The sequence below is a fragment of the Dasypus novemcinctus genome, chromosome 21 (genome assembly GCF_030445035.2).
Source record: "Dasypus novemcinctus isolate mDasNov1 chromosome 21, mDasNov1.1.hap2, whole genome shotgun sequence".
Classification (NCBI taxonomy): Eukaryota; Metazoa; Chordata; class Mammalia; order Cingulata; family Dasypodidae; genus Dasypus; species Dasypus novemcinctus.
Window position 1 is genome coordinate 38015191 of NC_080693.1, and position 13016 is coordinate 38028206.

The window sequence follows — 13016 nt, forward strand, 5'->3', positions numbered from 1 at the left end:
ACTAATTGAGTAAAAATCATTTAAGACATTTTCACTATATTTCATTAGGATTCCCACTCCAACATGAAATCTTAAGTCTTTGTTTTTAGAAATCAGCATTAGCATGTCTAGTATTTGATTAAGAATTGCAAATAAAGTAGTTCTGAAATACTTGGTATTTTTACTTAAGCAAAAAGTCTCATTAATGTCTGCAAAAAATGACACTAGTAGATAAGTATTGGCAAATACATGTCATTATCAAATCAGTGCATTGTTTTGTGTATTTCTAAAAATTGTGGTCACTGAAATTAGAAATCACTTCTAGAGATAATACCTGTTTGAGATGACATTCTCCCTCACTCCATCACCCCACCTTGATTTATTTACTCAGGATACTTAAGTAACCTGCTGTTAAAGGAACCTACTGTGAGCTAGGGCCAACTGTGAAGATGAAGATGATATGGTACCTGTGTTTACGTACCTTTCTAAATATTACATTGTTAATTTTTTTTTAAATCTTTGGTTATATTTTCAGTGGTCTTAGTGTCTCACTCTGAAAAGGAAAGTGCTATAACCTGGTCATGAAAGGACTTAAGCCTGTTTAATTAATTTACACTTACGCAGTTTCAGCTGATTCATTTCTGAAAGTGTCCACTTGCCCCCTAGCTATCTGTCTTTAACCAGAAAAGATTACGTCTGTTTTTCTTGAGCTTATTTACGGACAGTACATATTTTAAGTAGAAAATAGCCATAGAAGTTTTTTCTTTATTGAATTTATATTGACTTCAGCATGTAGAGGAACAATTAAACTACTCGCACATTTCTAACATATGACTTCGTTCTTTGGTAGTTGTAGTGTAGTTTCACTCTCCAAATCTAGATAAGTTTGTTTTTGTTTTTTGCTTTTTCTCTTTTTAACTTTATTTTGTACATTTAACAATAGAAAATATAATTTAAAAAGAAAAAGAAAACACAGTTGAATAAAAACATGTTTTTCTTCAGAATAATTTCTAAATATCCAGAATTATTTTAATTTAAATACCTTTGGAAGATGATTAACATATAGTCAGGTTATTTTAATCTTTGAAGCTGTTTTAATTTTAAACAATCTTATGGGGAAAATACCTTTTGAATATATTTTACTTCTAAATACATTTTTAAATATACTCTGTCATACTTTCTTTTTCCTCTTTTAATCTGAAAGTGATAAACTGATTATGTAGGAGTGACCTTGTTTGTTGGTTTGAACTACCTACGATTTTATTTTACTAAGTATTTATTATTCCAACTTCAGAACAACTCCCACTTTGTGCACCATTACATAAACTGTAGTGTGCTTTGAACTTTCAATTTGTCTTTTCCTTTAGAGGCTCATTTTCATTTGTTTGTGCCATTTAGTAATTTTTAACTCCTCTTGATCCCTTTCCCACCTAGGTTTCTGTATATAATCCCCCCTGCTATTAACCTGTAATTTAACCAAAAATTGTTTATTTGCAGTTTATTATTTTGGTTTGTTTTACTTTGGTGCATATTTTGATTTTAGGGTTTCTTTCATCCCACCTTATTATTTGCATTAGCCATATAAATTTTTTGTTCATGTTATTTCTGTAGTTCAGAAGCAGCATTTTACTTTGATAACAAGTACACAGTCCATACTGAATATTTACAGAGACACAAACATATGGACAGTCATTCATACTCATATTTTTTACCTTTTTGTTTTTCATGTATTTTTAATTGGATATATGTGAAATTTATTTTATGCTATTCATTAATGACCTATTTCAGTTGCTCATATCACCCAAGTTCCTCCTTTATGTAATTTAAAGTAATGTTGCTTAATGTAGGACCATTTTTGTGGAAAGGATTTTGCAATTGTCTGATATAAATGAACTGCTTTTTCATGGGATTGCCTTATGAAAAAGACAGATACATAGAAATCTAATGCTATTGAGATTCTTTTGAGAATCTGTGAGTTCCTAGACTTTACATTAGTAAAATACTGTATCCAAGGAAGTCCTGTGTTATAATTTCATATGAAACCTCCATGTTCCTTTGTATGGAAGTCCTTACAGGCTTTTTTTAAAATTTGCATACATAGTCATAAGTTTAAAATTACACAAGAACTTGTGTTATAGATTCTCATTTAGTAAGCTGCTGCTGCTTTTAATTTAAAAATATTTTTGCCATTTGCTTAGTATGTTGAAGGACATGACAAGGTGGAGTTTGCCTGATTTGATCTTTTGACGTGCTGATGGTTAACGTACAGGATATTGGAGCATTTCTTATGAAGCTATGATCATCTATAAATTTGGGTTAAGTTTTGGTGAAGCATTTCTTGGCATTGGTGCACACCTTTGTCCTTTTCCAAAGTGTGTTACTATTTAGGCATGCTCAGTTAACAGCTTGCTTATGGTTTGTATTGCAGTTCATCTTTGTTGGATGCTATGTTTTGATTGCTTAACCTATTTTGAGAAGTAGCTTATGAAAATAGTTCATGTCTGCTAGTTCAGTTAAGAGAAATGTCATTATTAAATAAAATTATTATTAGCAGTAGTGACACTGTTATTAGAAATTAAGTATAAAGAAACACTTCATCAGTAAGAAACAATTAAAGAAATAAAAGCAAGGAGGTCCAGAAGACTTTTTTAAAAGTGGAATATTTAAAAACAGAATACTTAACTATAGTTTTGGTGGCCTCAGTGTAATTTTTAACTGAAATATGTAATTGCAAGTAGGAAAAAGCTATATGTGATATCTTTGAGCCCTAATAACTTTAGGTACACATACATTGCAGTTATATAGGCTGCTGTTTCAAAGTATTTAATTATCTTAAAATTAATATCTGTGATGCATAAATGGAGTGTTATGCATGGAACTGCTTTTCCCAGTCTCTTAGCTTTGCTGCTTTTGAGTAAGTTCTAGTCAACTTTTTCTTCCTCTGCATAATAGCCCACACTCTAAGACAAGGTTAATTGATATCTGGACCTTTTTGAATACTTCCCCTTCCACAGGTTCTAATTTTTGCAGACTTTTAAGTCTTTGCAATAATAATTTTTATACCACAGATAGGCAGTCCTGTGACAGATTATAGAAAACAATTCCAACTGAAGTATTAAAAATACCCTATTTAGGGAAGTGGATTTGGCTCAACTGATAGAGCATCTGCTTACCACGTGGGAGGTTCAGGGTTCAAATCCTGGGCCTCCTGACCCATGTGGTAAGCTGGCCCACATGCAGTGCTGATGTGTGCAAGGAGTGCTATGCCACTCGGGTGTCCCCTGCGTAGGGTAGCCCCATGCACAAGGAGTGCGCCCAGAAAGGAGAGCCGCCCTGCACGAGAAAATCGCAGCCTGCCCAAGAGTGGCACTGCACACATGGACAGGTGACACAGCAAGATGATGCAACAAAAAGAGACACAGATTCCCAGTGCCACTGACAAGAATGCAAGCAGACACAGAAGAACACACAGCCAGTGGACACAGAGAGCAGACAATGGGGGGAGGGAGGAAAGGGGAGAGAGAAAAAAAGTATCCTATTTGATCCAGCCCATTGAAAAACAGCTCCTTTCCCCAGCAAGTCTGGTGTTCAGTTTCCTTGTATTTTCCCTTGGAGAGAAGTTTGGTGCTTTTGTATAGGTTGTGCTGTGTCCCCAGAGCTCATTAAACAGCCTCCCCTGTTTAAAAAACAACGCAAAACCTATTTGAGATTAGCTAGAATGAATTGGATCCTGTTGCATCTTTTAGCATTTCATGTTTTATATGTCTAAATATTGCAATTGATACAACATTCTCTTTTTCATTGCTTAAATATCTTGAACCAATAAAGATTTTAGTTCATGGTTTTATAGTCACCATAAATTGCGTGGTTCATCAAAAGCATTTGTAGGGGAGTGGATGTAGCTCAGGTGGTTGAGTGCCTGCTTCCCATGTACACGAGGTCCCCAGTTTGATCCCCAGTACCTCCTAAAAACAAAACAAAAAAATGAAAAACCCTACTTGGGTGATCCTCGGTTTAGGTCAGTGGTTGAGTGATGGCTTCTCACATACAAGGTCCCAGGTTCAATGCCCAGCTCCAGTACCTCAAAAGAAAGAAAGAAAAAAAGCATTCGTATGCCCTCTTTTCAGTTATTAGTTATTCTCTTTTGAGAGACACTAGAATTTTAGTCACCCTGTTTATGCTTTGTGTGACTGCTCACACAAAGAATTCTTCATTTAACTCTTCAATGGATTTTGAAGCGTTTCGTTTCTCTCTACATTATTCTGTAGCAGCTTTACTAATACCCAAGTCCAAACATGTTGGTTAGTCTCCACATTTGTGTCAAGGAAAGTTTGCCATCTGACCTACATATAGGATATTCATTTGTAAGCGAAAAAACCAGCATCTTAGACACAGGCATTTTCTACCTAAGCTGTAAATGGTTAATCGAAGTTCTGTTATAGCATTTACTCTTTAGTTCTTATGTTCTAAAAAAAGATATTGGTGAACTAAATGATCTTATTCCACAAAGAGTAAAAAAAATTTGGTAATTCTGATTTATCACAAGGTAGAAGAAAACCTTTGTACACAGACATACATAGACACAGTTTTTGACCTTTTAGGAAGTTTATCTTAAGGAAAATGTCCTAAATATAGAGAAAAACTTAAAGAGTAAGACATTTATTATTTTCTTTATAGTCACCAGTAAATGAAGATAGCCAACAATAGGAGAATGGAACATAATACAGCTATTTAAAAGGATGTTTTCATAATATATGAAAAGTCATTTATAATAAGCTTTAAAAAGGATATAAAATTATATAAACTACATATATTGTATTTACAGCTATGTCAAAATACATAGAAAAAGTCTAAAAGGAAATTTTCCAAATTTTAGATAGTTGCCTTTGGGGTAATAGCACTCTGGGTGATTTTTTTTTCTTCCTGCTTTTCTTTATTTTCCATATATCCTATAATGAGCATATTTTTACCATTTTTATAGTCAAAAAGATATGCAATATTATAATTTATTCTAAGATGATATTTTAGTGAGTTATTTTGAAAGAATTATGTAGGAATTATTTATGCTTTAGTTTAGAGAACTTGGAAACAGCTTTATGAAACTGTTACTTGAGACCTGAAATGACAAGCACGAATCAGTTTTTGATCCTTCCTTAGGGAATACCAATTTAGGCTTTAAGAACCTGATGTTCTCTATTCAAGTGTTGTCAGCTAATAAACGACAAAATGTTGTCAATTATATATTCTTGCTCTTTTATAAATAGAGTAAATGAATATAGTAAAGGTATGAAATCAATTCAAAGTAGCTTTCCATGCTTTAAAGTGTCTTAAAGAACTACTGTAACATTGGTGGAACCATTGAAATATATTTCCTGAGTTAATAGTTGCCTTAAGTTTTAAACTAGCTATCTCTTCAGCATGTATCTATATTGTTTCTCATATATAAATATGAAGGCGAGGCTGTAGCTTAGGGGAAATTTGTGAATACCATTTTGAAATGCAAAAGAAAACTAATCAATAGAATACATTTCATGAATGGTAATACTTTCTTAAACCACAACAAAGGTTGCTTTGTGAAATGGATATCCATATTTGAAGAATTATTTATGAAAAATCATTTTGACTGAATTGGTGGGATTTTAATGTGATTACAGCTAGCTTTAATCCTAATCCCTTCCTTCCCCTAAATTAAAAAATAAGTATAAAATTTTTTTAAAGATCCTTCCTCAGTGAAGATGGATGATAATCATAGGGAAAACAAAGTTGAAGCTAAGCTGTAATACATTTTTGGTCTGTGTTCTCTCTTTAATTCCTTATTGCTCTGTTGACTTGGAGGTGTAAACTTTGAGCCTCTCATAGGTCCATGGCAGTCTATGATTTGGGATGTTGTACTCAATTTTTCATAGATGTGTGTTTGTAGTTTTTGGTTGTCCAAAATTCTAAGCATCTATGAATTTCATGACTAGTAGTTGTTAGCATCATTTTGCATGAATAGTTATAGTCACCACATACTGTCAAGTATTGTATAGCATTGGTTTCAAGGACTTCTCTTAGTGTTTTGGATATACAAGAGCAGCCTCAGAGGGTTACACAGAGAATGTATAACAGCTGTAGGTTTCCTCGTCCCATATGTGAGTGTTTTTTAAAAGTCCATATAGATTGTTTTTGTTTTGGTTTGGCAATTCTGCTGCAGAATACTTCTATTTAAAATAGAGAAAGCATGAGGTACATTGTATCAGGTGACAACTCATTTTACATGTGCTATGTTTAATTGAGAGGTGTTATTTTGAGTCCCCTTCTTTTGTGAGCTGTGCTGTGAACTCCAAACTATGTGCATGTGTATAAAAGGTTAAGAGCCCGGGTAGCTGAGTGGGGTGCCATCCTGTTAGCAGACGACGAAGGCAGTATTACTCACCAGGTGCACGCCGTCAGCTCTATAGAAGATTCCATCTTCATGGAGTCATCTCATGGTCCACTTTTTCTTGAAGCCAGGTAACATTGCTCACAGCCAGTGGGTTGGCCTTGTTGGAGTTTTTTCTGAGTGGAAAAACTGAAACCCAAGTACTCTCTTCTCTAATGTTTTTTTGTTTATTATGTGTGTTGTTTTTGTTTTGTTTTGTATTGTTTTTTAATAAAACATTGCCTGTTGGAAGAACTAATTTGCAAGGTGGAATGAACCTAGGTTGTCACTTTGCTTTGTAAAAAAAATAATTATGTAAGGAGTGATTTTTTTTTTTTTAAATAGAAACTGGGAGGATAAAAAGCTGTATGTTGCTTTGCCATGGTGATAAGCATGAAACATTCTAGCTTGTATTGTAGACTTTTGTTTCTAGGGATGTACAGATTGTATTTTGTGGTACCTAACCTGATTGATCACCCTGACTGTTATTGAGGCAGAGTAGTTTTATATAATTTATATTCTTGGCTCTTAACTCTTTTGCATGTGTCAGTGTCTTGGTCTTTTAATGATGTCAGACATTTGTTTCAACTTTATTTTAGTTGTAAAATAATCTGATCTAGACAGTCTCTCTAAACTCTTAATTCTGCAAGTTTTCTACATCACCTCAATTGTGTTCACTTAACTGAAATTTCAGTGTCACTTCAATGGAATGTTCCAACTTTTGTTTAAAGCTTTGTCCTTTTCATGATAAGCTGTCATACTTGAGACTCTTGAGGGTGCTTAGCAATGTTGTTAACAGAGCATGCTCACAAACTCAGTTTGTGGTAAAGGCTGTCCCTGTTCTTCTCATACATAATATGGCTTTTTTTATGTCATTAATCTTCCAGCCCACCATGTTACATTATGTCCTTTAGTTGGTACCATTGTCACTGCCTGACTAACGCCAGGGTTTTGTTTTGTTTTATTAGCAGTAACCAAATTAATGCAAACTGGTAAACCTTCCCCTGCCCTTGGGGATTTTTTTGGTAAATTTCAATGTTTCCAAAATCGACTTTAATCATTGCTCTTAGAAAAGTATTGTCACTTGTCACTTAACTGCTTACAAGATAGCTTTGCAGTTCCTGGGGACAGGAGATTGTACACTGTTTAAGTTCCATGACACTGACCCTCAAAATTGTCAGAACTCAGGCTTTTTATTTTGAAGGAGTACAATGGTATTAAAAAGTGGTAGGTTGATTTGTCTAAACGTCTACATTCCCTATGTGAAGAAAATGTTTAAAATTTTAAATGTCTACTTCACAATGGTAGCTAATTGAAAAGACTTTTGCCTTTACTAATGTCTACATTAGGTCTTTTTCTTAAAATAATGATTAAGCAATGTAAGCTTGCTATATTGATAAGTGTTTTTGGTAAGCTTTACTGTATGCAATTAGCCTGACAAGTGTGCTAATACTTCCCTAAAAGTAGACTGTTACATAATTGCTATGAGTTTTTCACATTAATCACATTTTAAACATTAATTATATTTTCTGACTACAGGCACGTGACTCAAGCTGACCTCAAGAGCTCCACGTTTTGGCTTCGAGCAAGTTTTGGTGCTACTGTTTTTGCAGTTTTGGGCTTTGCTATGTACAGAGCGTTATTGAAACAGCGATGATTAAAAAAATAATACTGGCCCTACCAAAAAGAATTACTTTTATGTACATTCTGAACGCTTTAAATTCTGCTAAAAAATATTGAGATATTTATACATGCAGAGTTACTTTACTAATATTTGTAATTCATGCATAAGAGTATTTTAATGATAGCTGTAACTGCAGTATTGGCTAGCATATGGAAAGAAAACAGCTTAACAGCCAAACTAAAATGGCTAAAATTCAGAGGCCAAAAGGGAATATTTTGTAAATAATGTACATATTCAGGCAAGATATGGTCTCCCAAACTTAGTTCTGGAAATGATGTTTCTAGACGTTTTTACATGGTATTGTTAGTGCTCAGTTGGCTCCCTTTCCTAGGTTTAAGTCAGCCCAGAGATTGCATTCACTTATGGATCACTTATTTATTTTGCATTTATTCAGAATGATCCTTTGGGTTCTGTAAGTACATGAGGCACAATTTGCCATTTTCTTTCCATTTTTAAAAACTAGCAAGTCACTGTCAGCTTTCTTTCAATTCAAAAAAAAGAGGGTCACTTACGGTAATCCCACCTTGAAGCCATTGTACAGTCTAGAAAGTTGTAGAGCTGAGTGTAAGGCTCTCCTTGAAGGAAGGAGTGAGCTAAAGGCAATTAGCAGAGGCATTATCTATGTAATTGTGTTGCCTCATTTGTCAATATGTTGAATTTTATAGCCCTTTCAATCAAATGAGAAAAACAATTTGTATATTATCAATGTTTTTAGTTTAAATAAACAGTCACCAATACTACTGTTGAATTTGCTCCCAAAGTGTAAATCATTCTATAATGGCCTTGTCTGTTATAGTATAATTACATTAGCTGCATGTAACATGAAGTGTTCTATATCTGGCTAGGATAACCTAGAGGAAGCACTTTTTTAAATGATAAAATGAATCTAATGAATATAAACTCTCATGATAAACCTATTTTTTCCATATCAACCTTTTCAAGTATTTAAATAAATAACTGCTGTGTACTGTGATCTTGAGTTTTTGTGTTACAAATATTTCTGCATATATGTAAGTTGAAATCCTTTGATTTCTGTTTTTCTTACCTTGAAAATTATTTTCTTAGTACAAAAAGATAATACTTATTAGGAAAGAAGGCAAATATGATTTGTATATATAAGGGAAGATGTATTTTAAGAGTTGTGGGGAAATCTCTTCTTTAAAAAAATCCCATTTTCTCCCATTCATACCTGACTAATGTGGATTCTAGTATGGTTACATCTTTATTTGCTCATTTAACATGAATTTTCCCCATAGATGTTCTCATGGACATTTCCTCACAAAATCATGCTTCTTGAGCAGCTTAGTAACAGCATAACTCACTTGTGAAACAATATGTGCCATATATACTTGCCTACTTCCCTCTCTCCCCCTTTCCCCACTTCATTCTGAATCTGAGGAAAAGAAAATTAAAATTCAGTGACTCCTCATTTTTCTTATTTTCTAAGTTTCCCATTTATCAAATAAAATTTTCAATTACACAGCTTTCATTGCCCTGTTTAGACTGAAATAATATTTTAAGTGGATGTGCCTTATAGATTGTTGTGTTTGTGAGATACAGGAAAGAAGGTAGTTTGCCAAGAGGTGAAAAGTGATTTTTCTCTTATTCTTTTTTTTTTTTTAAAACAGCCCGCAAGTCTTTTATTTATTTTTTTATACCTCTTATGCGTTGAATTCATAGGGAATAGGTTCCAGTAGCTCAGGCTCCTTTCCATTGGTTCTCACAAAGTGTGCTGCTTTGGGTGGAGCAGGCTGGCGTTAGTTGAACATAGGTACCTTGTTCTTTAGCTTCCTTCTTTTTCTGATCATTTTCCTTTACACATTTCAGGAAGCTATCTTGACTCTTAAGAGTGCTTAATATGCTCAGTATAGACATTAATTCTCTTGGCAAGAATCTTGCCCTTAACCTGTTTACCACAGTACCAACAGCATGCTGGGAAACATTGTAGGCTCTTCCAGTTCCACCATGATAAATTTGTGGGGCATTCCTCTCTGAACAGTGCCCCATCCCTTGATATCTACTACATTACCTTTCTTGTAGATTCACATATTTGTGGCCAGAAGAACTCTATGGTTTCTAAAAGGCCTTGAAAACATATGGCAGGTGCTTCTCTTTCCCTTTGGGTTCATCATTTTGACAAATTACTGAAAGATAGTGGGTCCGGCCAAAAGCTCTCTTCATCTTTTAATTTGAAGCTGAAGTTTTTTGTTTTGTTTTTAAAGATTTATTTATTGGTTTATTTCTCTCCCCCCCTCCCCCGGGATTGTCTGTTCTCTGTGTCTGTTTGCTGCCTCTTCTTTGTCCGATTCTGTTGTCAGTGGCACGGGAATCTGTGTTTTCTTTTTGCTGCATCATCTTGTTGCGTCAGCTCTCCGTGAGTGCAGTGCCATTCCTGGGCAGGCTGCACTTTCTTTCACGCTGGGCAGCTCTCCTTACGGGACATACTCCTTGCACGTGGGGCTCCCCTTCGTGGGGGACACCCCTGCATGGCGCGGCACCCCTTGCGCGCATCAGCACTGTGCATGGACCTGCTGCACACGGGTCAAGGAGGCCCGGGGTTTGAACCGCAGACCTCCCATGTGGTAGATGAATGCCCTAACCACTGGGCCAAGTCCACCGCCTGAAGTATATTTGATTCATGAGAAGACAGCCGGCAGCAGTTCTGTCTCTTGCCTGCTCTTGGCATGTCCCCCTTATTAAGCCTAGCAGTCTTCCTCACGCTGTCAGTCCAGGATAGGTGGATTAGCAGAAAGAATGCCCACTTGTTTCTTCTTTTTAACCTACAAACACATGCACATATTTTTCTCTATATCAAATTCATGTTAGGGACTATTTAATATGGGAAAGTATATGACTAAATATAGTAATAGGCTTCTGGCTTTTCTCATTTGCTTAGAAGTTGCAAGTTATAAGAGTTCTAAGAAAAATGAGGAAAATAGGAACTTGAACACTGAAAGGAAATCTTTCACTTTACACTAATCACTTTGTGTTTTTTTTAGGAGGTACCAGGGCTTGAACCCGGAACCTCGTACATGGGAAGCAGGCACTCAACCACTGAGCTACAGACATTCCCCAATGGAGTTGGTTTTTTTGTTTGCTTGCTTTGTTTTTAGGAGGTACCCAGGGATTGCACATGGGACCTTCTTAAAAAAAAAAAAAAAAAAAAAGATTTATTTATTATTTCTCCCCACCCCCTCTTGGTTTGCACTTACTGTGTTTGTCTCGTTTCTTTAGGAGGTAACAGGAACTGAACCCGGGACCACCAAAGTGGAAGGGAGGCACCTAATTGCTTGAGCCAACTCTGTTTCTCTTGTTATGCTTTTCCTCATGTCTCTTGTTGTGCCATCTTGTTGCGATAGCTTGCCGCGCCTGCCTGTCATGTCAGCTCTCTGTCTTGCTCATCTTTAGGAGGCACCAGATGCTCCCAGGCACCAAATGCTCCCTGGCTTTGTTGTGTCTCTCATGTTTTTCTTCTTGTGTCTCTTGTTGCATCATCTTGTTGTGTCAGCTTGCCACACCTGCTCATTGCGCCAGCTTGCTGTCTTCTTCAGGAGGTATGAGGAACTGAACCATGGACCTCCCATGTGGTAGACGAGAGCTCAATTGCTTGAGCCACATCCGCTTCCCAGAACCTAGGACCAGTACATGAAAAGCAAACAATCAACCGCTTGAGCTGCATCTGCTCCTTGCATCCTCTTTTGTTGTTGTTGTTGTTGTTGTTGTCTGCTCATTATCTGTTTGTTTTTTCTTTAGGAGACACCAGGGACTGAACCCAGGACCTCCCATATGGGAAGAGGGCACTCAACTGCTTGAGCCACATCCGCTCCCTGCTTGTTGGTTTTTGTTCATTGTCTGCTCGTTACTTTTTTTTCTCCTCCTCCCCCAGCCCTGCTGTTTTTGCTGTCTGTGTCCATTCGCTGTGTGTTTGTCTTTGTCTATATTTCTTTTTTTGGTCTTCTCTTGTTTTCTCCTCTAGGATTCACTGGGATTCAATCCTGGAGACCCCTGATGTGGAGAGAGGTTCCCTGTCAATTGCACCCCCTCAGTTCCTGGTTTCTGCTGCCTTCACCTCGACTCTCCCCTTGTCTCTCTTTTGATGTGTCATCGTCTTGCAGCATAACTCACTTGAGTGAGCACTGGCTCACCACACGGGCACTCGCACAGGCACTGGCTTGCTGCATGGACACGCTTTCTCTTCTTTTTCACCAGGAGACCCCAGAAATGGAACTCAGGTCCTCCCATATGGTAGGCAGAAGCTCTGTCACTTGAGCCACATCCACTTCCCTGCACATTCTCTTTAAATGGATGATTCTAAACTTGCTTGCTGCAATGTCTTAATAATGTGAAGAAACATCACTTTGAAAGTTTATAGGCCAGTGGCATAATGTAGTAACTTAGACTTAATTAGCACATCAGTGGTCTATTGCTTCTTTCCGTTCACATGGTTTTCTCTTTCACATTTGACAAAAAAAAAATGAGCATCCCACATTGTTGAGGTTTATTTTTTTTCTTTCTAAAGATTTATTTATTTCTCCCCTCCTCCCTTGTTGTTTGTATTGCTGTGTCTGTTCATCTTCCTTGTTTCATTTTTAGGGGGCACTAGAAGCCAAACTCAGGACCTCCGATGGGGGAGGAAAGTGCTTAATTGCTTGAGCCACTTCCACTCCCTGCTTTGTTGTGTGTCTTACTGATTTTCTTCTCCATATCCCTTGTTGCATCATTTTGTCATTCCTTCCTATTGCATAAGCTCGCTGTCTTCTTTAGAAGGCACTAGGAACCTCTGCTCCCCACTTTGTTGTGTCTCTCATTATGTTCCCTCTTGTGTCTCTTGTGTCAGCCTGCCACACCAGCCTGCTGTCTTGTTTAGGAGGCACCAGGATCCGATCAGCGACCTCCCACATGGTAGGCAGGAACCCAGTCATCTGAGCCACATGCACTTCCTTATTGATGCTA

At 36.5% G+C, this 13016-nt stretch overlaps 1 protein-coding gene across 14 annotated transcripts in view; it reads left to right on the forward strand.

Annotated features, from left to right (window-relative positions):
• Positions 1-9036, forward strand: part of RHOT1 (ras homolog family member T1) — a 64069-nt gene extending 55033 nt beyond the window's left edge. For 10 of the 14 annotated variants that reach the window (XM_004454893.4, XM_004454894.4, XM_004454892.4 and 7 more), the window contains one exon: positions 7919-9036. In XM_004454893.4, the coding sequence (XP_004454950.1) occupies positions 7919-8036 (118 nt within the window). In that variant the 3' untranslated portion in view covers positions 8037-9036. Of the gene's footprint in view, positions 1-6327; positions 6550-7918 lie in introns of those variants that run through there. The other 4 variants (XM_071210484.1, XM_071210486.1, XM_058283847.2 and 1 more) reach the window with 2 other exon arrangements.
• Positions 9037-13016: the final 3980 nt, after the last annotated feature.